The sequence below is a fragment of the Aethalodelphis obliquidens genome, unplaced genomic scaffold (assembly GCF_003676395.1).
Source record: "Aethalodelphis obliquidens isolate GAN/ISIS:26980383/991018 unplaced genomic scaffold, ASM367639v1 scaffold7, whole genome shotgun sequence".
Taxonomy (NCBI): domain Eukaryota; kingdom Metazoa; phylum Chordata; class Mammalia; order Artiodactyla; family Delphinidae; genus Aethalodelphis; species Aethalodelphis obliquidens.
Genome location: NW_020837951.1, coordinates 11615386 through 11642167, shown reverse-complemented (window position 1 = coordinate 11642167; position 26782 = coordinate 11615386). Strand labels below are relative to the sequence as shown.

At 52.7% G+C, this 26782-nt stretch overlaps 1 protein-coding gene across 9 annotated transcripts in view; it reads right to left on the bottom strand.

Annotated features, from left to right (window-relative positions):
- DENND1A (DENN domain containing 1A) overlaps nucleotides 1–26782 on the bottom strand; it is a 542106-nt gene that overhangs the window by 16457 nt on the left and 498867 nt on the right. For 6 of the 9 annotated variants that reach the window (XM_027104916.1, XM_027104908.1, XM_027104914.1 and 3 more), the window contains 2 exons: nucleotides 11408–11464; nucleotides 5023–5111 (listed from right to left, as the gene is read on the bottom strand). In XM_027104916.1, coding sequence (XP_026960717.1) covers nucleotides 5023–5111; nucleotides 11408–11464 — 146 coding nt within the window. The remainder of the gene's footprint in view (nucleotides 1–5022; nucleotides 5112–11407; nucleotides 11465–26782) is intronic. The other 3 variants (XM_027104912.1, XM_027104915.1, XM_027104909.1) reach the window with 1 other exon arrangement.

Here is a 26782-nt window from a genome sequence, read left to right as displayed (position 1 = left end):
GTGACCACCTCTCAGAGTGGCAGCTACTTCTATAAAATAGAGCTAATGATACCTACCCCCGCCCCCAGAGTTCTTGTGAGGATTTAACAAAACAATATACGTAAAGTGCTCAGTTAATGGTAGTTGTTCTTACAATAATATAAAACTAGAAAAAACGTGGAGAACAAGGACATTCACTTAGGCATTTTTCACATTTGTGAAAACCTGGAACAATCTACAAATCCCATAAGAGGAGCGCGGTCAGGCAGACCACACACATACACACAGTGAGATCTTCTGTGGTCACCACCAATGGGGCTTACAAGGACATGAGGCAAGTCTGTGCTGTGGGATATTGCAAGGAAGCTGGCAGCTCTGCAAAATATATCTAGAAAAAAGACTGGACAGGAATCTGCGGAAATGCTAGTACATTGTTGAGCTGAAGTAGTGGGATGAATGAACTTGTCTCTTCTCCCTAACTTCCAGCCTGCCTATAAGGCTATTGGGTTATTTTTAAAAACAAACAAAATTACTGGAAAACTACTGGAAAAGAGCATGTTTTTGCGTGCCTCTGGCCAGGGAGGTGACAGGGCAGTGGCTTACCGGCCCCTGGTGGCTGAATCTGGACCTTTTTCACCTTTTGTACTCCTTTTGTACTTTGGAGTACAACGCACTCCAAATAACCAGCCTGCAGCCAGTCAGGATGCGGGTGACTGGAGGGTGTTCTGTGCACCACCTTTAGAGGACAAGGTGTGCATTGCAAGAGCTCGGGCTCTGCAGCGGGCTGGGACTGGGCACGTCTCAGATCCACACTGAGTACAAGCCCCGTCACCATTAGGACTTGGAAGACAGCCCTACCCTTCTGGGTTATTGCGAAGATTAAAGAAGGTGGAGGCTGCTTGTGACTATCTCCCTCCCAACTCTCATGGCAGTGAAAGAGTGGAAGAGAGAGGCACCTGGGGACCAGTAGGTCACCCCCCCCCCCCCCCCCCCCCCCTTGGCCTCTGTCTGCTCGCTGTGTGTGGTCCTGAGGGGCGGGCAGTACTTAGCACAGCACTGCCTTTTAGGGCTTGCTGTCGGCTCTTTCAAAGTCTCACATTCGATGAAATACAGGGAAATTGCCCTATATCTAGTAATCCAAAGGGTAGATAAGCTAGGGCCTGGCAGCCATGCACGCTCCCGCTGAAATAACCAAAGCCCACCTTTAACAGGTGGGGAGCTGTGACTTCACCGTGCCCGCTGCAGCCGCCATTGTCCTCACCACTCAGAGTAGCTCGTAGTCATAATTAGGTTCTTAACAAAATGCCTGGATGCTGAAGAAGAAAGGGCCAGGCCCTCCCCACTTCCCAGTCCTGAGACCTTGGGCAAGTTATGGAAAGTCTCTCTCTGAGCCTCAGTTTCCCCATCTGTTAAATGGTATAAAGCTACCACCTACCCTTCATGATCTTAAGCGATGTTCAGTAAATGTTACTTCTCTTTCCTTCCCCAGATAGGAACACTCAGGTACCAGGGAACACTGCCTCCTTGGCAGGAAGAGGACTGAACAGCTCTGGTTCCCAACCCCAGGGAATCTTCCCCAGAGAGGAAGGTGGTGTGTGGGGCAAGTCATCTCAGGACACAAAGCTGTCTCCCTGGGCAAAGCCAGGAGAACAATGGACCCCCGTGGACAGCAGAGTGCAATGGAGAGAATGAAACTGAGCAGCGTTTGGAGGCCTGGCAATGCCGCTTTCTAACTGGATGACCCTGGAACACTGGTCAATACATTTTCTGAGCCAGCGTTCCTGTTCTGTGGAAGGGACGCCTAAGAGGACCTAGAACACATGAGGTGCTCCACTGTACTCACTGCCACCTGGCTTCTGACCTACAGCCCGAGCTGTCTGATTCCTCCTAACCCCAACTCTTACCTCAGGGGATCCTTGGGGCATACCATCAGCCCTGTTCTGAGTAATAATGTAAGTAGCTAATACTTCTTGAGGAGAAGTAGTCACTGAATATTAATTAGCTAATGTTAACAGAAAAACAGAGGGAATGTTTTCCCCAGAAGTCTTTGTAAATTGTTCTTCCAATTGCTATCACATGGTTTTGAGGGGCTAGGACACCTACCTTCCACTGGGGAAGAAAATTTGACATGGGAAAAATTTCTTTCTGGGAAAATGCAAGTCAAAAGAAGTCGGCACTGGGATTCCCTTTGGGGCCTCCTTTAAAAGTCCTAAGAAGCTCACACCTAGTAGGTTTTTGAAGATATTTGCTGAATGAATGGATGCAAGAATGGACGTGAGCTAGAAAGCAAAAAACGGACCTCAATGGATGGAGTGGTCTTAGAGCTGCTGGCGACGCTACTGGGCCTCGACGAACTCCAGATGCTGAGCTGCTGCAGGAGGCCGTGGAGACTGTCTAATTCTTAATCAGCTCCGTTTTGCTGTCCACAAAGTTAATTACTTAATGTGCTTCTTTGGAAATGAGAGTTGGGGCAAGAAGTCGGGAGGACTGAATCCTTCCCTTAACTTCAAAGATCCTGTGTCTCTTTCTGCCTCCCAAATCCTCTAAGTTTCCGATGCACTTTGATATTCCCAGTGGAGACAAAGATCTGTGATTCAAGAAAATCCAGGCCAGATTAAAGGGCCAGGCACCAAGTCCGTGTGCCCAACACTGAACCACCAGCAACAAAGGCCCATTAGGATGTGGCTCCTGCCCGCCAGCTTGTCTTCTTGTGTCTCCCGACACAATGCTGACAGATTGGTGGGGCTGGTTTCTTCCTCCCCAAAACAATATTTTATGAGGAGTCTGTTTTATTAAAATATTTTCCGCTGGATGCTTCCTGTGTTTCAAGAAGTTGGTCTTGCCAGCTGGAGCTGATGACAGTTGAGAAAAACATATCCAAGTGCTGTTGTGACATGGCATTTGGAAGTGGAGGAGCACAACGGGGGGTGGGGGTGGGGGAGAAGGCAGCATGGGAAGAGACGCAGGAAAACACCCGGGTTGCACCAGAAATGTCACTGGCATTATGGGAGAACAGCTCTGCCGGCCCCCCATGCCCTACCCCCATCACATTAAAAAAATGTGAACAGAAACTCTCGGAATGATGTTCTAAAACATACCTCCCTATCTCCTGGTGGACCCGGGTCACGGTTACGTACGATCACAGAGAACCGTCATTTGTTTTCTATCACTGCCAATTTGCCAACCCACTAAACTAGCCACCGCTGCTCCCTCTGGTTCATTTCAACCCCAAATGTTTCCCAAAAAGAAATCTAAAACAAGGTGTACTGCAAAAAAAAAAAACCCAAAACAAAAAAACCCACAAAAAGTGGTACTGATATAGTTCTTGTAATCTCCAGAATGATGGGGTTACCAGACACTGGCTCTCTGCATATACTGATGAAGCAATTCCCTATCACTGGGCTGGAAAAGCAACAGTGTAAATAAATGTGGTGAGGGAGTCCGAGCTCTAATCGGGAACCGGCCACAAAATGGGTAATGCTTTTCTGTAGAATGGGAAGTGTTGTTTGTCCAGGGTGTTTTTGGTGCAAAGCAAGGATATTCTGGATTTGCATTTCAATATCTACAGGACCATGACCCTGTATCCCAGTACAGTGTCTAAAATATTTAGTCCAGTTTTAAAGAGACGGCTCTAAAGAAAAGTGACTAAATTCATTCCCCTAAGGAGAACTCTTTGGGGTCTGAGGCACTCTGAAGACATGCAGCATTTTCTCCACAAGGGGGCAATCATAATCCATGGCAGGGAAAGAGTCCTTGAGATTCCCACCGTCCTATTGTGCACAGCAGAAGTTAAACCTACACCCAACTTCTGGAGTCCGACTTCCAAATTCTGCATCACCAAGCATCTCCCAAGACACACAGACACACACAGGTTTGAGGGCTGTCTAGGTAGGCTGGTTCTGTAACAACATGATAGTCTCAAGTGATACCATCCTATAAACCAGAGAATCCTGGAAGAGCTGAAGTGGACTGCAACCCGAGCTAGGCCACAGCCTGACATTTGGGAATTATTTCTTCCTTTTGGCTCCTTTTCTGGCTAGGACGTGCCATCTCCCATCTCCCTTAACTTCCTTCCCTTCCTTCCTTTCTGAAAATAAGGCAGACACGAGGAGCATTCCCCTCTTCACCCAAGGGACCTCAGGGTCCCAGGGGCAAATTTTTTTTGGTTCCCCCAACAACCCCAGACCAAGATGGCTTCATGCACTGTTTCAAGGCATCACTGGAAGCCGGTGTGTAGCTGCTGAGCTGTCTGGGCAGAAGCCACCGGCCGTGTGCCTCGGGGGTGGAGGCACACTCCTCTGATGGAAGCAGTGCTACCTTCTCCAGCTGGCTCTGAAGTCGGGGCCGCAAGCAGCTTTAAGCCTCCCACATTCAGACGGCTCAGCCTCTGGCCACTGCCTGCCCAGCTGCCTCGTCATTCCCCTCATCTACCCAATGTCTACCCAGCAAGTGATTCTAAGCTGGGCCCTATGCTTGGTACTGGGCATAAAACCCAGCACCTGTCCCGTGGAGCTCTGGGCCCAAGGGGTGGTAGGAAAGCAAAGTCATAATAAAATAAACGCTAAGGCACAGGTGAGCAAAGGTACCGGTGGGGGAGGGGCCGTGGATGAGGACAGTCCTGTGTATAAATCTGAGCTCTGGAGACCCGGAGCAGCCCAGGCCTAGGAAGGTGGAGGCCTTCGTTAAATAGGTTGCCTCCTCGACCAGGTTCCTAACTCTCTTTTTCTGACCAGCTATCTTCAGCATAAGAAAAGGCCTAGAATCTTTTTCTGAGCTTGTTTGAGTACCCCTTGGGCGTCACCGCTCAAAACCCAGCCCGGGTGCCCGGCTCCCTGGCCTCTGGGGCCTCCTGCTGGCTGTGACAACTGCCAGCAGAACTGACACTGAAGATCAAGCCGTGTTCCCCGACTGACCTCTTTGTGAAACACCCGCTCGGGGCTCCAGGGAAGCCTTTCAAAGGCCGGGGCTGCCACATGGTCTCCACAAAGCGCTGGCCCCGCTGGGCTCCTGCAGACACAGGGGAGGGGAGAACAGGGTACTCACTGTTCGGGGCTCGAGACGGACGTCCTCCGGCCTTCCACTGCGATGTTGCTCTTCGGTCTCTTAATGACGTGTGGCCGGGGAGGGCGCACCTAGAATGGGCACAGGGGGAAATCCCCAAGAAGGGCTCAGTTGGAAAAGCCACGTAGGAACATTCTCGAGATGCAGATAAGTGGCCCTAAAACAAACGCTGAGGAATTTTCACAGCATAGGTTCAAAGGCTCTGCTTATCGTGGAGACACGGCTGTTGAACCTGCAGCCGACCCGTGAACTGGAATTCTGTGGCCTACTCAAAGGGGAAAGGCTCTTCTGAAGGGCTGGGTGTCCTCATCTGCAGGTCGGGGGTGGTACCACCTGCCTCCTCTCAGGGCTGCCGCGAGGGTTCAGTGAGACACTGTCTGTGCAGGACCCGGAACAAAGAGGCTCTCATTAATGACGAGTCCCTCTTGCCTTCTCCTGGAACCCGGAAACCAGTTTGGTAGAACAAAAAGGTTTCACTTAGACTTTGTTTTTGGGGTACATATGCCTATTTTGTTCTTTTTACAACTGAATTACAGGAGGCCTATTTTCCTCTCTAAGTGGGAATGGGGAGAAGCAAATACTAACAGCGTTAGAGCGCCAATAAAAGTCCCTGGGCGTCCCTGTGTAGTCCTCCTGACAGGGCTCGGCCTGGAAGCCACACAGCCTGTGTGGGCACTGCACTCACCACGCGGACCTAGCTCAAGGGCTGGAGGTGGGCGTATTGACAGTGAAGTACACGGCTTCCCTGTCCACAACCAGGCTGCAGCGGCAAGGTAGCTTTTTTCTGACCTGAGGCCTCCGAAAGCCAAGATGAGGGATCATATAAAAAGACACCCCCTTCTCCCACCAGAGCCCGTGATGAGAGTTAGGCTAAGAATTTCTAGGCGTCCTTAGAAGGATACTCATTTGGTCCAGTCAACATTAGCTGGCTTTAACTCCGGCACCATCATCTGAACACCACCAGAGAAGGACTGGAGAAAGCGAAGAAAGCCTGTCTGTGAATTTTGCTGCCAATAAGAAAGAATGAGCAGCCCAGTGCGGGGGCCGCTTTCTCTCTGCAGATGAGGGACCACAGCGGGAAACGCCACGGACGCTGAGCTTAGCAGGCAAGACAGGGAAGAGGAGCACATACTCACTCCAATCCCTGCCGCCCTCTTCCCTGAACCCACGCTCCCACCAGCCCCCAACCCAGCACTGGTGGGCGACACAACACAATGGCTTCGGAACACAGATCACAGAAGCTGGCTGTGTAAGAGACACGTCTTTAATAATCTCATCAAGCCCTCACGTCTCCAACGTGTCTGACCTAACCAGAGTTTTTCCTGTGGAACGGCCAGTCTGATTTCAGCCTGGTCTGGCAAATCAGAGACGTGGTAAGAGCCAAGTGCGTTCCACCAAACTTGCTGTCTGCTCTGGGATTACTGTGAAGATCCAATGAGGTGATGCGGGGAAAGTGCCTGCGCGGGGCCTGGCGCACAGTGGGGGCTCAATAAACGCTCGCCTTGTTTCTCTGTGACCTTATCAGTAACAAAAAGAAGACGGGGTGTGGGTGTCTCCAAATTAGAAGATGGATCTATGGTGGCCTACCCTTGCCTAGCACGGTGCTCACTGCCTGGTTTACAGTGACCCCTCAGCAAGATTTTTAGAAATGGATGTTGCTGCCTGGAACCTAAGAAGTGCATAATAATGTTGCTATTATGATAACTGTTATTAGAACAGTGCCTGCCACAAAGCAGACATCCAGTCACCGGCTGCTGAATAAACGAATGGATCCGTCCCCCACTCGTGCGAACCCTGAACCGGTTTCCCGGCCTAGAGCTGGACTCCTCTTGCAGCTGGTAACCAGGATCACCTGGTTTGCACCTGACTTTGCACCACAAAGGCGGGGTGCAGTCAGGGCAGCGCTGCCCTGCCCCGGAGGTCCCGGGGTGGGGCTTTGGGAAGGTCAGACATTAAGGCCCATTCGCCTGTCCTCGCCCACAGCTGCTCCTTGTACAATAGAGGCAGGTTAGGAATGTGAACTTGTGGCTGAAATGGGGGGATTAAGTTTGTGGCAACTTCAACTGAACTTGCAACGTGGTGAAACATGGGGAAAAAGAACAACAGAGCTAATTAGACGAGCTGAGCTGTCAGAGCGCCGCTGAATGGCTCAGCGCCAACAAACAAAAGGAATGGGTTGGCAATCAGCAGGATCGATGGAGAAGACTGCTTCATTAGGGATGATAAACCAGACAGAGCAGGAAGGGGGGGCGGGAGGGGGAGGGAGACGGCAAAGCAGGGGAGGGAGAAAGGCACGGCGGACCCAGAGACAGTCGCCCGCGTGGCTGCAGACACACCCAGAGTCACACACACATCTGACTGGTGTGGACAAAGCAGACACAAAATAGCAGACACAAAATTATACTCATGGACAGACAACCACCCAGAGACACGCACAGGCCTCGAGATACCAACATGCCCAGTTTCACAAATACACACTCACAGAGGCACACACAGGAGGAGAAGGCACATGCACAAATCTCTCTCTCTCTTTCACACACACACACACACACACACACACACACACACACACGGCCGCAGACGTACAGCTAGAGCCGTAACCAGGCACAGACACACACAGACAAAATGGTTTAATTAAGCCCGAATCACAAGACGATACAGACAACTGGCCTGTCATATTTCAGCGATCACATCCGTCTTTCCGGGGTGCTTAGGAAGGGCGGGGGCTGGGGATGAGGGAAGAAACCACATGTACACACAACTATGACCGGCCCCACCAGTGCTAGGATCCCAGCAGCGCTGGGGGAGAAAATGCTAAACAGGGATTTGGAGCTCTGTTCAAGGGGGACTTGAGGGGAAAGTTGGGAAACCAGCCAATTCCCCACTGGATTTAAAACCTGAGAAATCTAAGTCGGCAGGGTTAAATGTGTATTGAATACAAAAGCACCGAGTACATTTGATTTTAATGGTGAGCAAGAAATAATAAATACAGAGCTTATAAAGCGCTTCACATGCAGCCGACCACAGCCTGCCTCTCCCCTGCACGCCCCGGCCTACTCCCCTGGGCCCACCAGACACTGGCAAGGCTTTCTTCTGCTTTTTCCTTTTTCTTCTTTTTAAAAAGAAAATCTAAATCCTCTGGTCACATCTGAACTCCAGCCACAGGTGCCAGGCTACAAGGCTCCTTCCAGAAAGGCTGAATGGCGAGCCCCCATGCTCCCACTACCCTGGGCCGATGGCCACACTTCTGCCCAGAATGTCTGCAGCTAAGTGACCCGGCAAAGCCTGGCTATGGGCCAGTGGCTCCTGACATGGGAGCTTGTCAGGCCATCTTCTTCAAGGCCCTTGAGGGGTTCCATAGCCCACGTGCCCCAGGTTCACCCCTAGTGTGCAGTGGTGCCCACTGGAGATGCTTGCATGAATGCACTCGGAGTGAACAGACCCTGGCGCACTGGGGAACGCAAGGCCGAGAAAGCACAAAACTTCTACGGCTCCCAAATTAGTCCCATAGTGACTCTGCTTGGCAGAAGGTGTTTGGGTTGGCAGAACTGGGGTACGTGTACCCACCTCTTGCCAGGGACTGTGCTAGGTGCTACACATATATGACCTCATACCCCACCAGGTAGGTGTAGCAAGCCATTCTACAGATCATGAAACTACGGCTCAGAGAAGGTATGCGTCTGGCCTAACATCACACAGTCAAGAAGTGTCCAAGCTGTGATTCAAACCAGGACAGGCCTCTCTGACTTCCAGGCCCAGGAGAATCAGTTCTGCTAGGTACCTGCCTCTTCAAAGTCTCATAACCCAAGAGGGGGTGCAGCCCTGCGTGCCGGGCTGGTCACCTCCTGCACCAGGGCGGAGGCAGAGGCAGCTGCTGCTCAGGCTTTGCTCAGGGCAATACTTGCCTTCCCAAGTCCTCAGTCGCCAACGGATGTGGCTGAATTCCAGCCCCCTCGCCCCCCAATCTATACGAGTCCCCACGCTGGTGACACAACGTGGAGCCCACAGTAGCTGTCTCCAGTACCTGAGTTCTTCCAAGGGGAGCAATCCTGCCCCGGATCACACTTTCTAAGAGACTCCCTGCCTGTCTTGGGTCCTAGGTCTCTTCAAGGACTTCTGAGAGCTACCCTCTGGATGACATTGGCTTGGGAGAGGCTACGTGGTGAGGAGTGGGGAGAGGCAGGGCAGAGAGGCAGGCCTGGGCTCAAGGGCCAGCGTGGCCTCTTACCATCTCTGTGGTCTCGGCTGCCATCTGGGGAAACAGCGTCTGCCTCCTGCAGGCTGTTGTAAGGACAAAGGAGCACAGTCTAGGCACACAAAAGGTGCTCAGTAAATGTCAATCCCCTTCACCTCTGCATGCCTGCCAGGGTCTAACGCTGCCGCAGAGATTCCACAGGAAGCCCAGCCGGCTGCTGATGAATTTTTTCTCACCTGAAGGCTCTGCCCCAGTCCTTTGTACTCTGTGGAGATGGAGATGAAGGGCCTGGGGAGCTTGGTATGCTGAAACGACCATGTGTTCTAGAGTCTGGTGACCCCTCTGTGTAGTTGAGGGACTTGGGTTAAGTCACTGGGCTTCGGTTGTCTCATCTCTAAAACAGGTGGAGGCAATGCCTACTTCATAGAGTCACTGTGAGGCTCAGCGGGGTTGATGTGGCCAAGAATGATTTGCCGACTATGAAAATCCTAGGTGAATGATGATTATTAAGAGACTGGGTCATTCCTTAGAAGCTGGAAGATTTAGAAACCTGTTAAGAAGAGTAAGAACTGCTACTGGGTGCCAGGCACTGTGCTAGGTGCTTTACAAATGTCATCTATATCATGCTCACAGAAACCTCCATGAATGAGGGTGTATTCGAGAGAGAGGAGAGAGGCTCAGAGAGCTTCAGGACCTGCCCCGAGTCACACAACTTTGGTCTCAAGCCTGGCTCTGTCTACTCTCCAAAGCCATGTTGCTAATGACTGTACTGAAATTCTCACTAAATCACACAAGCTTTGACCCAGTAGCTGGCTTGCTGTCCCCCAAAGCGCTTTCTTTTTGCTGTTTGTGACTTCCTTCCAATGACAGCGAGCAGAAACATTCCAGCCCCTCGACAGCAGTGCTGATCACGGTTGGACTGGGGTACAGGATGGATCTGCCACATGTGGTTGGAACTGCAGTGTCACGGCTGCCTCCACCCCAGCCCTCTAACTCCCACATGCGGTAGGGAAGGGAAGGGAAACAGTGCCACAGAACTTTCCAATATCCGCGCAGAGAGCGGCCACCCAACCGATGCTGGGTACGTGCGCCTAGGATTCAAAACAGACACAGTCTGAGAGCGCTCCTAACCACTTCCGGCTTGGTGCTGCCTGATTCGAATCAATTTTTGCTCAAATAAACTCTTAAATTAAAAAAAAAAAGAAACAGATACAGTTCCGCCTAGTCAGCTGCACCCCTGGGCCGCCACACCTTTCGAGATGGATGTGGACACCGCCGTGGGGCGGTGGGAGGGAGTGGGACTCGGGCTCATGGGGAACTCTGAGGGCCGCTTTTGCTGGACTGCAAGAGTGATGGCCGCTTTGAACAAGAAACAGAGAAACTCTTCTCTTGGTAAACAGCCCTCACTCAATGGTCCCGGCAAGTTTCCTTCCCACTTTAAGGGAACCTGCTAAAGTTATCAGGCCTCTCAGCACGACCAAAGTCTGAGCCCACGAGAAAAAGGACTTCACCGATGCTCAACATGGGACCCACACCCCATATGTTCCCAAGGTATGTTCTCTTGAGAAAACACGGATGGGTCTCTTTCCCTTGCCCACCCAATCCCAGGTGTTGGTGGGTTTATCACATCTCATCCTGCTTTTCTGCCCTTACTTGGAGCTTCGCTTGGGAGGGTGGAGCCCCACGTGAGGCCCAGGAGATGAGGCGACCCGGTCTCCATCTGAGCCGGTTCAATATTCCCTGGGCGTAGCCTCTACCCCCCAGGAAGGGATATCAAATGCATCTGCAAACCGAGATCTAGCGGAACAGACCCCTGCTGCCAGATTTCTGCTTCCTTTGTGAGGAAGAGGCAGCTGCAGCCTTTAAAGCTCATTGGCTAGCAACGTGGCTCAAGCCAGGAGATGCGCTCGAACGATGCACACACGGCAAACACACCGCACGGCGACCCTGCTGCCCACGGCTCTGACCTGCGAGTCACCAAAGTGATTCAGAAAAAGGAGAGAGAAGCCCAGAAAGTGCCAGTCCAGGGACATGCCACACAGCGGGAAGCTGAATAACCCACTTCATGGTTTTCTTTGGCAAGGCAGCTGAGTTCAGACCCCCGAGGTTTAGTCAGGCGGGGAGACGGCTCAGGCAGTGTTAGGCGGGAGGGCAGTACCACCGGCTACTCACGGGCCTCGAGCGCTGTATCTTGGGAGGCGGCGGGCGAGTGGGATGGAGTCTCGGCGGCTGCATTAAAGTGGAAACTTAAGGAATCAGTACACACGGAGATGGTCTGATGCATTTCCACACACGGCTCCAAGCATTCAGCCCCCAAGCGGGAGCCCAAGGGCCGTCCTCGACGCCTCCTGCTGCCTCGGCGGGTCACCGGCTCCTGCACATCCCGCGTCCGAGGCCCTCCTCTCCACTTCGAGCCTGGATCACTGTAATCACCTCCAAACAGGCCCCTCCCCCGCCGGATCTCCTCAGCCATTCTCCACACAGGCCAAGGGGGATCTTCTAAAATGCAATGTGACCCTGCCGCACCCCAGCTTCGAGACCTCTGCTGTCCCCTCCTGTCCTGGGGCCACACACAGTTCAACAAGGCCCTGGGCTGGCATTCCAAATCCTCCAAGACCTGGGTTCTGCCGTGCCCCACCCAGACCCCTCCCAACCTGTGCTCACCAGCAGACCCTCAAATGGCCTGAGGCTCTCAGGCCTGCTTCCTGCCTGCCCAGCAGGTGGAATGACCAACCCCATCCTGATGTGCCTGGCAAACCTTTACTTATCCTTCAAGAATTCGCGCAGGTCAGATGCTGCCTTCAGTGCTCTGACTCATCGCTCACTACCACCACGTATCTTCCCCTCCCCGCCCCCCATTCTCCTTCAGATGTTCATTTCCTTAAGGGATTCATCCCTGTGCCTTGGGAAAAAATATCTGCTCAGTAAATGTCTGAGGAACAAATAAAATTTTTGCACAAAATGCTTGACTTTTGAACTCAGGACTTGAATAAAAATCAACAGAGCACAGACCTCTTAGCTCGCTCCTCAAACCCTTTATCTCGAAAGTCAAGCTTTGTTCTGTCAATGGCCTGCCCATCTAGATGCCCTGGACAGTGGGGCAGACAGAGTAAGGAGAGGAAAGGTCCACACTAGACCAAGGTCACAGACGCTCGGTGAGCCCTGGGAGGCTTCCAGTTGGGTCCTCTGTGAACCTCGCGGTTCACAGAGGTCCATCAGCACGCCGCAAAGTCCAGACCTGCACCGCCCACTACAGGAGCCAATGGCCACACCTGGCGAGCCCAAATTAAGACGCGCTGTAAGTGTAAAATGCACGCTGGATTTCAGAGACTTAGTTTGAAAAGAGAATGCAAAATATCTCAATAATTTTTTATATTGATTATATGTTGAAATGAAAATGTTTTGGATATTTCAGTTAAATATATTATTAAAATTAATCTCATCTGTTTCTTTTTACTTTTTAAATGCAGTTACTAAAAAATTTAGAATTCCGTATGTGACTTGCATGTGTGGCTCCTGTTACGTTTCTCGTGGACAGCACTTCAGAGCTTCACTTGGTTGGAGTGGTCCTCCAGGTAGTAAACTTGCCTCAGAACTCATTCTCTACAACCGGCTCCCGGAGAGACGGGCCATGCTTCAGGCGTCCCTGGATCCCTGGTGTCAGCAAAGGGCCTGTCAGAGTGGCCTATGGAGAAAATTGGCCGACTGACTTGGTGGAGAACTGGGGTCCCTCATGGCACTTCGAGAGCATATGTGGATGGAGATAAAGTCTGGCTTCCCAGATCCTGTGCCGTTAGGAGTGTAGGCCAACCCGTGCTCGGTGACCCTTCTTCATTTGGAGGCTATCTGGGGTTAGGATGCCACCCAACGAGATGAGCATGGCCACCAAGTGGCTGCTGCACTTGTCCCAACCCCCCGACTCTCACACACAAGCCCCACTTCCCCCATCACCCTCAGCTTCCCTTGTCCTCGGCCACTCTGCTTCTGGGTGACCTCCTTCTCTAGCCCCAGAGCCCTCACCACTAGTCACCTCTGACCTGCATTTCTGTCCCTGCTGGCGGGGGTGGCAGCGTTCAGGAGGTGACCTCTGGGGTCAGACAATCTCAGATTGAACCCCATCCCTCCACTCATCCTGTGGCCCAAGATTTAACCATCAAGCCTTACTTTCCTCATTTGTAAATGCAGGTAATGGCACTACCTACCCAAGGGGGCTGTTAGGAAGTTTCAATGAGAAGATGTTCGCAAAGATCTTCAGCCCGTAGACGCCAGCAACTATCATCATTATCAGGTTTGCCTGCCTCCAGCCTCTCCCCTTCCCAATCTATCTTCCATGCTTATTCCAGAGTGGACTTAAAAAAATACACGCCCAATTATGTCATTTGCTAGCCTAAAGTATCTCAGTGGAAGGCTGGCATCTCCCAAGGTGTCTTCTGAGAAACCATCCTGGGAGATGCATTGTATGAAAGAAGAAAAGGGGGTTCTCCAGCCAGACAAGTCTGGGAAGTGCTGTGTCTTGCTCCATTTGGGGATTCACAATGCTGGTTAGCACAGCAAAGGCTGCCAACCCTTGCAATAAAACACCTTACCGTGAACAGGCAAAACACTATTAACTCCTTTTTTTTTTTTGGTAAAAGTCCCATTTCCCACATTTATTTGGATATAGACTCACTTCCCCTAAAACACCTGTTAATATCGTCTGGAAAACGTTAACTGAAGTGCTCAAAGCCCTCCGGATTCTGGGCCCCACCCATAAGCCTCTGCAATCTCATCTCTGGTGCATCTCCCCCACCAACCCCGCCCTGCTCAGCCCCTTGCTCTCCCTGAAAGCCCAAGTATTTTTTAAATTTTTATTTACTTTTGGCTGTGCTGGGTCTTCGTTGCTGTGCACGGGCTTTCTCTAGTTGTGGCGAGCGGGGGCTACTCTTCGTTGCGGTGTGCGGGCTTCTCATTGCAGTGGCTTCTCTTGTTGCGGAGCACCGGCTCTAGGCGCAAGGGCTTCAGTAGTTGCAGCACGCGAGCCCTAGAGCGTGCGGGCTGCTTCAGTAGTTTTGGTGCGTGGGCTCAGTAGTTGTGGTGTGTGGGCTCAGTAGTTGTGGCTCGCGGGCTCTAGAGCACAGGCTCAGTAGTTGCGGCACGCGGGCTTAGTTGCTCCGCGGCATGTGGGATCTTCCCGGACCAGGGCTCGAACCCGTGTCCCCTGCATTGGCAGGCGGATTCTTAAACACCTTGCATCTCCTTTTGTCTCACTCTTGGTGCCTCTTATTTGTCCTTCACTGTCTGGCTCAAGCACTGCCTCCCCCAGGAGGCCCTCCCTGCCCTTCCCTGAGGAGCATGGGTCAGGTGCTCTGCCCCCCATGTATTCACAGCACAAAGGTTGTAATTATCAGCTCACTCCTTGCATTTCTCTGTTTATCTAGTATGGTACTGGCTAAATAGGTGCTCAGCAAAGATTTTTGGCTGAAGCTTCCTGGCACATGTAGAAACTCAACACATGTTAGTTCTCTAGATTCTGTGATTAATTTATTTTGCTTTGATTGTCATCAGGAAGTGCTAGTTCTTTTGCAACTGAATTTATAAACGGTGGGAGGAAAGCAGCCTCTTGACCACACCTAACCTAGAAGCTAGTAAACCAGGGGAATTTCTAGACACCAAGAAATGGTAACGTGGTACAACTGTCCTGACTGTGGCTGTGAGGACCCACTGCAGGGATGCTGGGTATATCACGGCAGATCCCTTGGGGCAAGGCACACAGTGGATACGCTGCTAAGAAGCTTCTGCTTCTTGGAGGGGAGGAAGTAGTAGGGCTGTTGGGTCATGGTGGTTGCAGTTTCCCAAATATGCTGGGTGGCATGAGAGTGGGGGACACAGCTTGGGGAGAGCTGAGTACTCTGGGGACAGTTAGAACAGCCCATAAGGGTGGAATGGTGGTAACTTGGGTGGGAGGAGGAAGTGAAGAGAGAAGCTAGGGGAGAATCAACTCGACATACCGTCTTCTAGAACGTGGCTCCAGGGCTGGGGAAGCTGAATCAGGGAGTAACTGAATATGGGGCTGTAACAGGGTGAGGTGAGGTCCGACACGACTGCAGAGCTGGCCAGATACAGTGAAAGTCATTTCCGTGAGCCGGGGTCCCCACCCCCGGCCGCACTCCTTGAGGGCCAGGGCCAGTGTGCGCTTGTCTGTCTCTTCCCACGGCTCCGGTGCCAGGAGCTTATCCTTCCACGGACAAGGAGACAGACTGGAGGGGGAGAAAGTGTCCTGCTCCCAGGCCGCCTGACTGCCAACCCAGGGCTCCTCCCACTGCTGGAGGAAGAGGAGACAAAACCAGAGGAGCCTTGGAGCTGAGAATCAAGAGGTCTGGGCACTTTTGCAGAGAAATCGTGTCACACGTGATCCTCAGTACCCTAGATACACTGACTGCTGATTCTTGAGTGAGTTCAGAAAGGCTGAGCCTTTGGCAATCTTCGGCTAAGAAGAGTTCTGTTCAACAATTCACCTGGCGCTTCGTGAGCTGAGCTGTGGCAGGAGGGATGGGGCGCAGGCACATGCCTTCCTGAGGGTCACGTGTAGTCGGGAAGCAGATTCACTCCCCCATGCGAAGTGAGGGAAAAACTACCTGGGGCCAGGCCCTGGGGATTCAGGAGACTAAGACACAGTCTGTCCTTAAGGAGTGTATGGTCTAATGGAATTTGACCCACGTCACGGAAAAATACCTTTCTTAGAGTACACAGAGCATTTGGGCTAAAACCCCAAGACACATAATTTGGTGGAAAGACTCACATGCGTGTCTTGACTCTGTCATTTTCTAGTTGAGTTCAATACTGGCTCTGCCATTTGGCAAGTTATTTAATCTAAGCCTCAGTTAACCCTTCTGTAAAATGGAAATAACTCCTGAGTCACAAGCAGTGGTGTGAGGGGGCTACAAGAGTGCATTACAGCTGTGGGAGGCTCTGGTCTGGCAACCTGCTGATGAAACAAGACCACCCAATCCTCTGTCCTTCCCTTAAACCCACCAGTCTTCCCAGAAGAGTCCTGAGAATGTGAGGACCTTGGTTTTTCAACGGAGTGTGCTGTGAGCAGGGCGCTGTTGAAAGGGACTGGATTTTACTAATCTCTTCTATTTACATGATGCGTTTTCCTTTCAAAGCATTTCTACTTCCCTTCTTTCCTTTGAGCCTCACATTCCCTGGTGAGGCAAGTTAGAGGAGCGTTATTTCCCTGTAACAGAGGCAAGAAACAGGAGGCCCAGAGAGGTTAAGTGACTAGTATGAGGTCACAGAGCTAGTAGAAGGAACTAAAACAAGCAGGCATCCTTAGTCCACTGTGCTATCCTTGTCAACCCAAATTTCCAAAGTCATCTGGAATCCTTTCTGATTCGGTTTTTCTAACCCATATCCCTTCTGAAGTTGCACTATGTTGTTAAGAGATCTGTGCCTTAGAGAAAAGGCTGGTGAAAGAATGACTAACATCCTCCCCTTCCTTCCTTATTTGAGCATCTCTTTCCAGTGCTTTCCAAAGGAGATTCACGTGTTGATTCATTCAACAAACAATGCAGTATGCTTTGTACAGGCAAGAGGCACACCAGTGAATAAGACCCAGTCCTGCCCTCAAAGGGCTCCCACTCTGATGGTGGGGTTATAATACAGGTGGAAAGAGGTCTGTGGAGGTACCAAGGAGGGGCTCTTCTACCCGATGGGGGTGGTACGGAATTTAGGTGCATGAGATGGGAACCCCAGTGATCCAACAAAACCAAGTGAGGGTGAATATGAGGATGGGGCAGGCCAGGAGGAACGGCTGGTGGGTGGGGTCACATAATACAAGGCCTTGACTGTCAGCCTAAGAAGTGTGGATTTCCTCCTGAGTGCAGTGGGAGGGACTTAGGCAGGGAGGGACATATCAGAGGCCTTGGTGTCAAAGATGGATGGGAGGAGGATGGGTGGGCTCCTGAGGACAGACATTCCCTTCCGGCCAAGGGGGCCCACCCAGACCTCCATGCTGTCAACTCGCCAGCTGGCATGTGACTGCTGGGAGATGTGAACGTGAGAGGGTAAGCCCCAAAGTGTGATTGACATGGAAGTCCCAGAGAAGAGAGGAACTCTTTTGGCCTCTGACGGTCTCTGCCTGACCCTCGGCGTTTATATCTGTCAGCCGTGTGGACCAGGTGAGTATGCTCATTGGATATGAAACCCACATTTATGAGGACAGCATCTGATTTGCAGTTAATTTGTTGATGCAGCAAAACACATTGTTTCCAAAAGGTCGGGGGGGGGAAGCCGTGTTGGAATATCAACTTAATTACCTGGGTGGCATGAATGAACGTGCGCCCTACACGGGGCTGCAGGGTGGAAAATGCCTCACCGCCAGGCGTGGATGTGGGGCAGAGAGTGAAGCGGGGTTACAGGTGGGGGCAGCGTGCGAGGTGGGCAGAACCGAAGCTCCGGTGGCCCGCTGTCTTCTAACGCCTAACCAGCGCATTTGCTGTCCCGGGAATGAGGGTCATTATTCCATTTCACAGATGAGCGGAGGCAAAGACTTGCCCAGGGTCACACCAAGCAGTGGATGACAGGCCTTCAGAAGAGGGTCGAAGAGCTCGTCTCAAGTTAACTGTGCACTGGGGCAGGAGTCCTGTGATGGACGTGGGAGGGGCCGGCTGTTTGGGAACCAGTGCACAGATGTCCTCAGTCCCCATGGAGGACACACCTTGGACTATTCCTTTAACATCCCTTTAAGGTCAGAATCAGCCTCCCCTTTTCACAGCTGGTAAAGCAGACTCAGGGAGGGCAAACAGGCGCTACCTAAGGCCACACAGAAAGTGAAATGTCAAAGTCAGTGGGCGGACAGGCCAGACCCCAAGCGGGGACCGGTGGTGAGGTGAAGGGGGCAGAAGATCGGAGATGCCCGAGGCCACAGGGATCAAGCAGCTTCACTGAAGGCCGAGGTCTATGCATGCAAAGCTTGGGGTAGGGAGGCAACCTGCTTGAGGTGGCAGCCAGAGTCCCTGCCGTTACCCTTTCTGAGGGCCAGAGAAGGTGGGGCATGCCCGATGGCGGCTGGAGGCATGAGAACGGTGGCCTCCAAGGTCAGCCTCAAAGGGGGTCTCAGGTCCTTTGGGTCTGAATGGTATTCTGAACTGTCCCTTTTCTGTCAGACTCCCATCTAGCTCACCTGGAAGAGGCCCTGGCATCCCCAAAGGGGAGGCTGGGGAGATGCTGCGGGCTTTTCTGTGCCAGGGATGTGCCCCAACCAGATACGCTTCCAGGAATGGAGAGGGTAAAAGAGAAAATTCACAATTAAACCCTGTTACTGTTTAACGAGGGAAGAGTTCACCTGGTTAATTTTCCTGGCTAGTAGCCACATCAATGCTCTGACCTGTGCATGAAACGGGCCTGGTTGGGGAGGAAGACAAAGCTTTCTGTGGCTTTACAAAGCGCCTCTGGGCTGAGAGCAAGGCTCCTCTACTCCTCGGGAAGGGAGAGCTGCTATTATGCAAGGTATGAAAATAAAAGAGGGCTTCTTTTGATAGGCCTCCAAAAAGGAGTGTATTGAAGCTATATTTGTGTGGAGTGTCTCCTTTGAAATGCCCAACCAGCTCTCTCAGGCACAGCTCTCGCCTGTCCCCCAACTCCTGTCATTATCTTGAATCCTCTCGTCCACACTTGATAGAGCTGATCCTGCTTGTTGGGGAGGATCAAATGCTTGCCTCCGCTTCAGAGTGTCAGCAAGGATGCTGGAGAAGACTGAGCGCTGGTGTCCTACAGCACTCGCTCTGTGCCAACAGCACTGGGCAGGCCCTGGGCCCCCACAGGGGACCCTGGGGTCCTCGGGCCCTGCAGCATCCGCAGAGGTAACTCTCAGCTCCAGGCTGTCATCTGGGAGGGACGCTCATGGAAAGACACTGCACAGGATGGACTTCTGCATCAGAGCTGAGGAAGAAGTTTCCATCCTGCCCGTACACGATGACAAGGTGCTTCTTACTGGGAAAGGGAGGCTGGGAGGGGCCTCATCCTGGAGCACCCTCAACAGGCCAGGTGTTACCCAGTATATCTCAGTCAGTCCTAAACCTCTGGATAGAAGCCCTGCCATAATCCCTCTGGCCCAAATTCGCACAATACGTTAGGAAGCTGGCTGTCGGACTCCGGGGGGAGGTTCCCACATGCCTGCAACTCGCCATCCTGAGGCACCCTCTGCAGTGGTGCTGGGGACTGAAGGTGGCCCTTGAAGAAAAGCTGTAGCACCTGCTGTCGGCTCTGTACGCCGTTGTCTCTGGAGAGCGGCTTCCGGGGACTCAGCCCCCTCAACGAGTCACCTTGCGAGGCCACTCTCCCTGCTGGGCCCAGGCACTCTGCGGCAGTGAGAGCTGAGCTGAGAGACGGTTCCTCCCGGTCCTGGGAGCAGCGCATTCTTCCCCGATGTTGACAGGAGTAGTATTTTGTAGCGGTGCTGGTTAATTTGTAGTGGCATTTGTGGTTTGAAGCCTTGTCAAGATCCCTGATTACTTCCCGTGCAAGGAGCTCGGCTGATGGGGAAGTTCACATGCTGAACAAAAGCAGCAAGGCAGCTGTGAGGGAAGGCTGCGAGGGGCCGGGTGACCCCAGGCCGCTTGGGGGACAGAGGCGGGGGGAGGGAGGGGGGACAGCAGTGGGGCGGGGGAGGGGAGCCCTTTGTTTTTAGTCAGGTGCAGCTGCTCGGTCTGAATAGGTGGCATCCCATTGGCGGCCCGAGGTCAGGCAGCAGATGCGGGCCGTGGCTGGGCAGGGGCAGGGAGCCTTGCTGACGCGTGCCATTCTCTGCCCAGACAGAAACAGGAGGCGGGGGCTTCGCTGCTACCTACATGGGGGCAGCCATCTGGGATGCCATCAAGGGTGCCTGGGTGACATTCCCAGGAGGTGGGGGATGCCAGGAGGGGCTTCCAGATGTTGGGAGAGAGAATCCCCCTCTGACAGAGGCGGGGGAGCTGCTTTGAGGCACTTGCTATGTTCCAGGTTCTGTACTAGAAGCTCTGCCTATAAGGTCTCTAATGACCCCAACCACCCTGCAGAGAAGGTAAAAATCCCTATTTGAGAGATGAAGAAACCGAGTCTGCATGGCTCAGTGACTTGCCCAGGCCTCACCGCTAACAGGTGGCCGAACCAGGCTCCAGACCCAGGGAAGTCTGACCCCAAGGAAGCCCACACTCCTTCCATCACACCCGATACACAAACGGCAGAAGGAAGATGCTGGATCTTATTCCCTTGAGAATGAGGGTGCGCCCCTCTCCCTGGGGAGTTCCTCCCCCCAATATCCTCTGAGGTTTTTGTCTTGCTAAGTCCATTCTGACCACACAGAAAGGTTTGTCTTTGCAGCCGCCTACATTTCACCAGGCCTGTGTCCTGACTTGGGGAGGGTTTGCTCGGTGCGTTTAAGGGCTGGGGCCAGCTCAGCAAAACCAAGGCTAATTTATCATCTCTGGAATGGTGTCCACCCCAAGCAGTACTACCACTAGGAAATTAAAATAAAGATCTTCTCCCGATTTTGCAGTTGTACAGATAGGATCGCATAGCATCTTCCGGAAAGGGAGTCTGGTGACTACGACAGCTTCCACGCTGCTCTCCCTGCCACCAGCTCCCCCCGCCCTGGTCCACCCGCAGCTCGGGGAGCTGGTCATGTCCTGCAGACAGTTCTCGGCAGGCCATTCGAGACCCAGTCTCTGGCCCACCCACCCCATATTCCACCCTACCACAAGCAGCCCATTTTTCCAGCCCTGCAAAGACATGCCCTGCCACTCATGTGCCACAGCCCTTCACAACGCACGTGCTCGTCCTGGGTGCCCTTCCTGCACCTGCCTACCTGGTGGGTTCGGCTCATCCCTCAAGCCTCTGTCCCTTCCCTGGAAGCTATCCCTCTCTTCCTGGCTGGATAGAGCCCGGCTTCTTTCTTCTGTCCCTCCCCTAAAGACGAGGGGTTCCTCGAGAGTGCCGTGGCGTCTTGGTCACATCTGAATCCTGGGCTCTAGGCACAAGGCCTGCACGCGGTCAGTTCAAAGTAAATGCTCGCCCAAGACTGTGGGACTAGACTCAAATGATCAGTAAGGCCGTTGCCCAGCATTTGACTAATGTGAACCAACTAGTTGTCATCCTATCACTGAGTCGCACTGTCCACGAGGCTGGCAATATTTCTGATCAGGAACGGCATGCTTCTGATCAGGAAAAACTCCCAACCTAGAGCTATCCTGGTCTAACAGGTTGAGCCCAAGGCCACCCTGAAGAGCAAGAGACTTTTCGAGGAGAATGCAAAGGTGGGAAGCTTAGATGTGAAATATCCCCAAATTTCCCCAGTGTCTGTTAAAGACAGTCAGGTTCGCCAGACAGAGGTTTTTTTTTTTTTTTTTTTTTTTTCCTTCCCTCAGAACAAATGGATGGAGAACCTGTTTTTAAAATTCCTGGACCCTGGCATACATTTCTATCTGTGTCAAAGTCTAGCCCTCCACCGCCTCAGCAGAGTTTAAAATCCTAGCTAATAGGTTAACAACTGTTTTTCTTCAGCTTCAAATGAAGAATATCAGAAGGCTGGGGGGGAATGCAGCTCTCCAATTTGTACGGACTGCACACAGCTCCCTGCAACGTGTGTTTGACAGGACTGACATTCTGTACCGCTGTGAGATGGGAAAACGTGTGACATTTTTATTCATGGTGGCGTACGCCCTTGTAATGATCAGCTCTGGTCGATGTGCTTACCGCAGCAGCCCCAGAGCCCTCGGAGAACAAACAGGAACCCAAGGTGCCAGCAGTTCGACTGCCTTATTAAACACCGCCAGGATCCTAACGAAGACCAACTGCTGGAAAATCTCACTGTCAAATCCTCAAGGACATTGTCAGTGCACAGCTAACTGCATATATTTTTCATTTAAAATACTGAAATCCAGCATTGTGCCATTACAACCGAGGGGAGGGGCACCCACTCCAGCGGCCATTCTGTCGGCTGCCTCTTCGGAGCTCCAGATGCCCAGTGGGGTTCAGGGCTGAAAAAGGGGTGGCGGAGACGGGAAACTGACTTTCTGAAAACCCAGCCCAACCTTCAGGGTGAAAGGCTGAAAGTTACAGGGCTCTGGTGAGAGTCATTTAAACTTGGAAAGTCGATCCACTGGCTCCCTCCTAAGTCTGAGAGAATCTGCATCCGTTTCCCCCAGCCGGCCCTCTTCCTGTAGGTGCAACCCATCGCATCCTGCACCTTGGTGCTAATCAGCCCGCTGCTTGGCGGCAGACCTTCAGACATCTGCAGGAACACATGGCCGTGGTAGGTTTCACACCTTGGCAGCAGAGCTCTGGGTCAGGGTGCCCACCTGCGATCTCACCACTCGCCTCGATTCCAAGGCCTCAAGGTCAGTGTGCAGGAGGACCCCTCCCTTCGGCGGTCATTTTGAATCCGCATGCACACTGATGGATGGAAGCCAATCACATGGTAGACCCTGGAGCTTATCGTGGTTGTTACGTGGGGTGGTTTGGTTATGGCTGCACACGCTAACGTGCTGTGTATTTACCTTGTAAATGTGTATTATTTATGCAGTGCCTCTATTTCCATACTCCAGCCCTGACGCACCAAGACATACTCTGCTGTTTATTTATGGGGTCCTTGGCATAACGGGCCTCACAAGGTGCCCATGTGTGGTTCTTGCGGGTTTGCAACAAACCGTAAGTGGTTGGCTAAACAACTGGATGTTCTCCATCCATCACAGACAGAGGCTTGCATTTTAAGGGGCTGTCCGTAAAGCTGGTTTAGCATAATACTGTACATCATCCTTGGCAGAAATGCCCTGGGACGCTGAAGAGCTGACAACCCAGCGAGAAGGAGCCCTAACCTTTCCTACCCTGGGATGGGGCATGGGGTAGAGTAAGCCATGGGTACCCTGGTTACAGGTCCCAGAGCAAGGGGGGAAAGGAAGGAGGATGGTAGACAGCCCCAGGGCAAAAGCAGGACAGTGAGGGTGGAGGTGCCCTGTTCCTCTCAGCTGGCCATTTTGTCCTTCTGCAGAGCCTTTCCGCATTGACCCCGTATATCCCAACAGACACTCCTTTCATCATGGGCTGTGCCTCAAATCTCATTAGAGCATGCTGGTTAGAGGAAGAGAAATTCAGCCTGCATCCAGCCCTGTGCCACTCCAAGGTGAACCTCAACAGTTCCCACGGAAGGCATCCAGCGGACCACGGCGTCCTGTCCCTTTGGTCCCCTGGACCTCTCTCCCATCGTTCCCTCATCCTCACATCCCACGAGCTCTCGTCTGAATGCTGGCAGCATTGTTAGTGGTCTCCTGGCCTTACCTGCTTCCACCCCTTCTAGCAGTGGCCCAGAGTGAATGTTCCCAGATGCCATTCTCTTGAATATAATCCCTCACTGGCTCCTGACCCCCACAAGGTATGATTCAAGCTCCCCCAGGGCCTGGCCCCTGTCTACCTCCGCCTACCTCACCAGCTGCCTCTACCAGCATTTCTCTTTCTGCATGGTTTGTTCACTGTGTCTCCCAGACAAAGAGTGCCATGAAGGCAGGACACACATCTCATTCCTTCGCGACCCTGGGGACTTGGACAGGGCTTGGAGCTCGACGTGTTGGATAAGTGAAGGAAGAATTAATGAAGGCATAAAAAAGTGACTCAGAGTTCTGCCTGGCAAAATACTCCAAGGCATCAGGATTTTTAATCACAAAAAGCAGGGGAAGAATTCTTAGCTGGTCATCGTGGTTTGGGCAATGGAAAGTGTTTGGTAGATAGCTCTGGGGTGAAAGTGGCCCTCTGTCCCACCCTGTCTCTGTGGAGAGAACCATCCCCTGGTCAGCACACCTGGAGAGCCACCATCTCTGCTGATCGCTTCACTCCACCTGGCCTCCCGCGGCGCCATCTTGCCAAGGCTCAATCTACTGCCCCTCTGGAAACATTCTCTATCAACCTCTCCAGAAAGTGCAAACAGGGATCCATCTAGAAGGCGTCAGGGAGTAGGGCTTCCCAAGGAGGGCTGAGAGGTAGCTGTAACCATGGACCATACCATGGTTATGGGCAGTAACATCTCAGAAATTCAGTTTAGACTGCTGCCAGGCAATGTTAATCGCCCATCACATTTTGCATGTTAAGTGGGATATAATCAGCGATCCCTTGGGAGAAGTCCCTTTTATACATTCTCTTTTAGTACTTTTATTACATTTTAAAATTCTTTGCAGTATAAACTAAATGTGATTCAATATTCTAGAAGACATGGAACTAAGCAGACTGACAATAAAACTAAGCTGGCAAAAACAGTGACCTAAATTAGGGACACGGTCAGTGCCATCTCAGATCCAGCGTGCAGGAGGCTGGCAAGCAGCCTTTGCTGCCAGGGAGCTGCCGTCACCACCAAGCTGTCCCAGGTCAGCTGAGATGGGCGGTATGATGGAAGAAGCCAGGGTTTTGAATCTGAATCCATCCTACCAGCCAGGGGATTAGGGCTGGACCCTAGTGAAAAGTGGGGCACTCGTGGTCCCTCCTGCATCAGTCTGGGGAAGATAACGTGAGAAAATGCAAACACCTGCTGAGCATCCTGCACAGAGCCCAGCAGGCGCTCAGAAGGGCAGCACCACTGCTGTTCTTACCCCTGTGTTAAGGAATCCAGGGCTCTGTTAGGTTTACTCTGGGGAGGAAGCAAAGTCTCAAATCCAGGAAGTAGCCGTCAACCTTAGCCAGGAGTGGGGGAGAAGCAGAACAGTGACCTTGACCTCCCTAGCCACCCTAAGCCGTACTGCTGGAGTCTAAGCCTGCCCCAAACCACTGGCAGCCACAACCAGATACCCCAGGAACCAGAAGGAACTGAGGCAGAAGGTTCGATGGAGGGGTACAGTGAGGGGAGGGCCTGGGGTCCAGCATCAGGTAGACCTGGTTTGGAAATCTTGCTCTGCCACTTACTGTGTGACCTTGGGCAAGTTGCTTAACTTCTCTGAGCATCAGCTTTCTCGGGAAAATAATAACCGTATCAGTCTCACAGGGTTGTTGAGAAGATGCAGTGAGATGATACTTGTGGAGGGGTTTGCATGAGAATGAAAACTGACCCGGATGACCCATCCGACGCCTCCTCAGCCTGCCACTTCTCAGGTAGTCCTTGACACCCCTTCCCCCAGGCATGGCCAGGTTAATTATTTACCTCGTCCACAGCAGGGCTCAGGGATTGATGGGGGACAATGTGACAGGCAGCTCCGGGCACGGTGCTCCCGTGGCCACAGGGCGGGGACTCCCCACACCAGCAGCGACACTGAGTTGATTCTCCCGGAGGATTGTGCTTGTGGGATAGAATTTATTTTCAATATTTTATGTTTTATTTCCCCTTCCCTACTGGGATAAACTCTCCACCTTTGGCACATAGAATTCTAATCTGAGAAAATGCCTCCTCTGGTCTCGCTGAATCAGATTTCCTGCTCTTGTCCCGCTGGGCTCAATCTCTCCCTGGCGGGGAGCTGCATTCCGAGCTGCTCCAGCACAGACCTTAAAAGAAATGCTGTTTTTAGGCTCTGGTCAGTCCTCTGGCAAAGAGACCCTGCTGTCACACTGCTGAACATAGATAGGCTTGGGGGACGCGGGAGGCCTGTCACGCACACACGGCACCGCACGCAGGGGTCCTCAAGTGAACTCAGGCCTGCAGACCAAGAGCCACCTCCCTTTTTTGATTTCTCCTGCCCTGAACTGACTGGTGGCTCAAGCGCATGGGGAGTGCACAGAGCTGCCCTCACCCCCCACGACCCACCGCCTTCCGTGTATTCACCGCTCACCACTCAGTCACTCCCCAGACTCACTGGGCAACTCATCTGCACCAGGCCCTGCAAGGGTGCTAAGGTCATGGAGATGAGGCCGACACTCTCCCTGTCTGGGGACAGTGCGTCAGGCGGGGGACGGTGCTGGCCCAGGGCGGGGACGGATGGCTCTGCTTGGAGGAGTCGGGGAGGGCTCGTGGGGCGAGAGGCGCTTGAGCGGGCCCTGAAAGGTTGATGGCGTTTTGTCAGCTGGAGCAGAAGAGGAAGGCCATTCCTGGCACTGGAGACAGTAGGTGCCCATTCATCTCTGGGTTCCCCCAGCGCCCAGCACGAGGCCTGGCCTGGTGCAGACGCCCATGAGGAGCTGGTGAAGGAGTGAACACGGAATTGTGCTGGGCACTAAAGGAGAGGAAGGGACTCTGACTGGGGTGGGGACACTTAGCAGAGTCTCACAGGGTGAGAAGGAACTGGCCAGATGTCAAGGACTGCAGGTACCTCCAGCCCAGCAGGCCCAGCGGTGGGCAGGAGGCTGGGAGGGGGCCCTGGTGGCTGGGTAAATTCTCCTTTTCATCCAGCAAGTCTGTGCCCCGGGGAGAGAATCCTGGAGAGGGACCCACATCGTGGAGGGCTGACGGGCCCTCCCATCTCACTACTTGCTGATGTTTTCTGATGCCCCTTGTGCCTCACAGACCAGTGGAGGAGAGCGACGGGTGACCCGAGGAATTTGAGGGATGTACGGGTACGGTGCGGCTGACATCCAAGGGCAACTGGGGTGGGGCAAGTCTGGGGAAGGCCAGGGACAGACTAA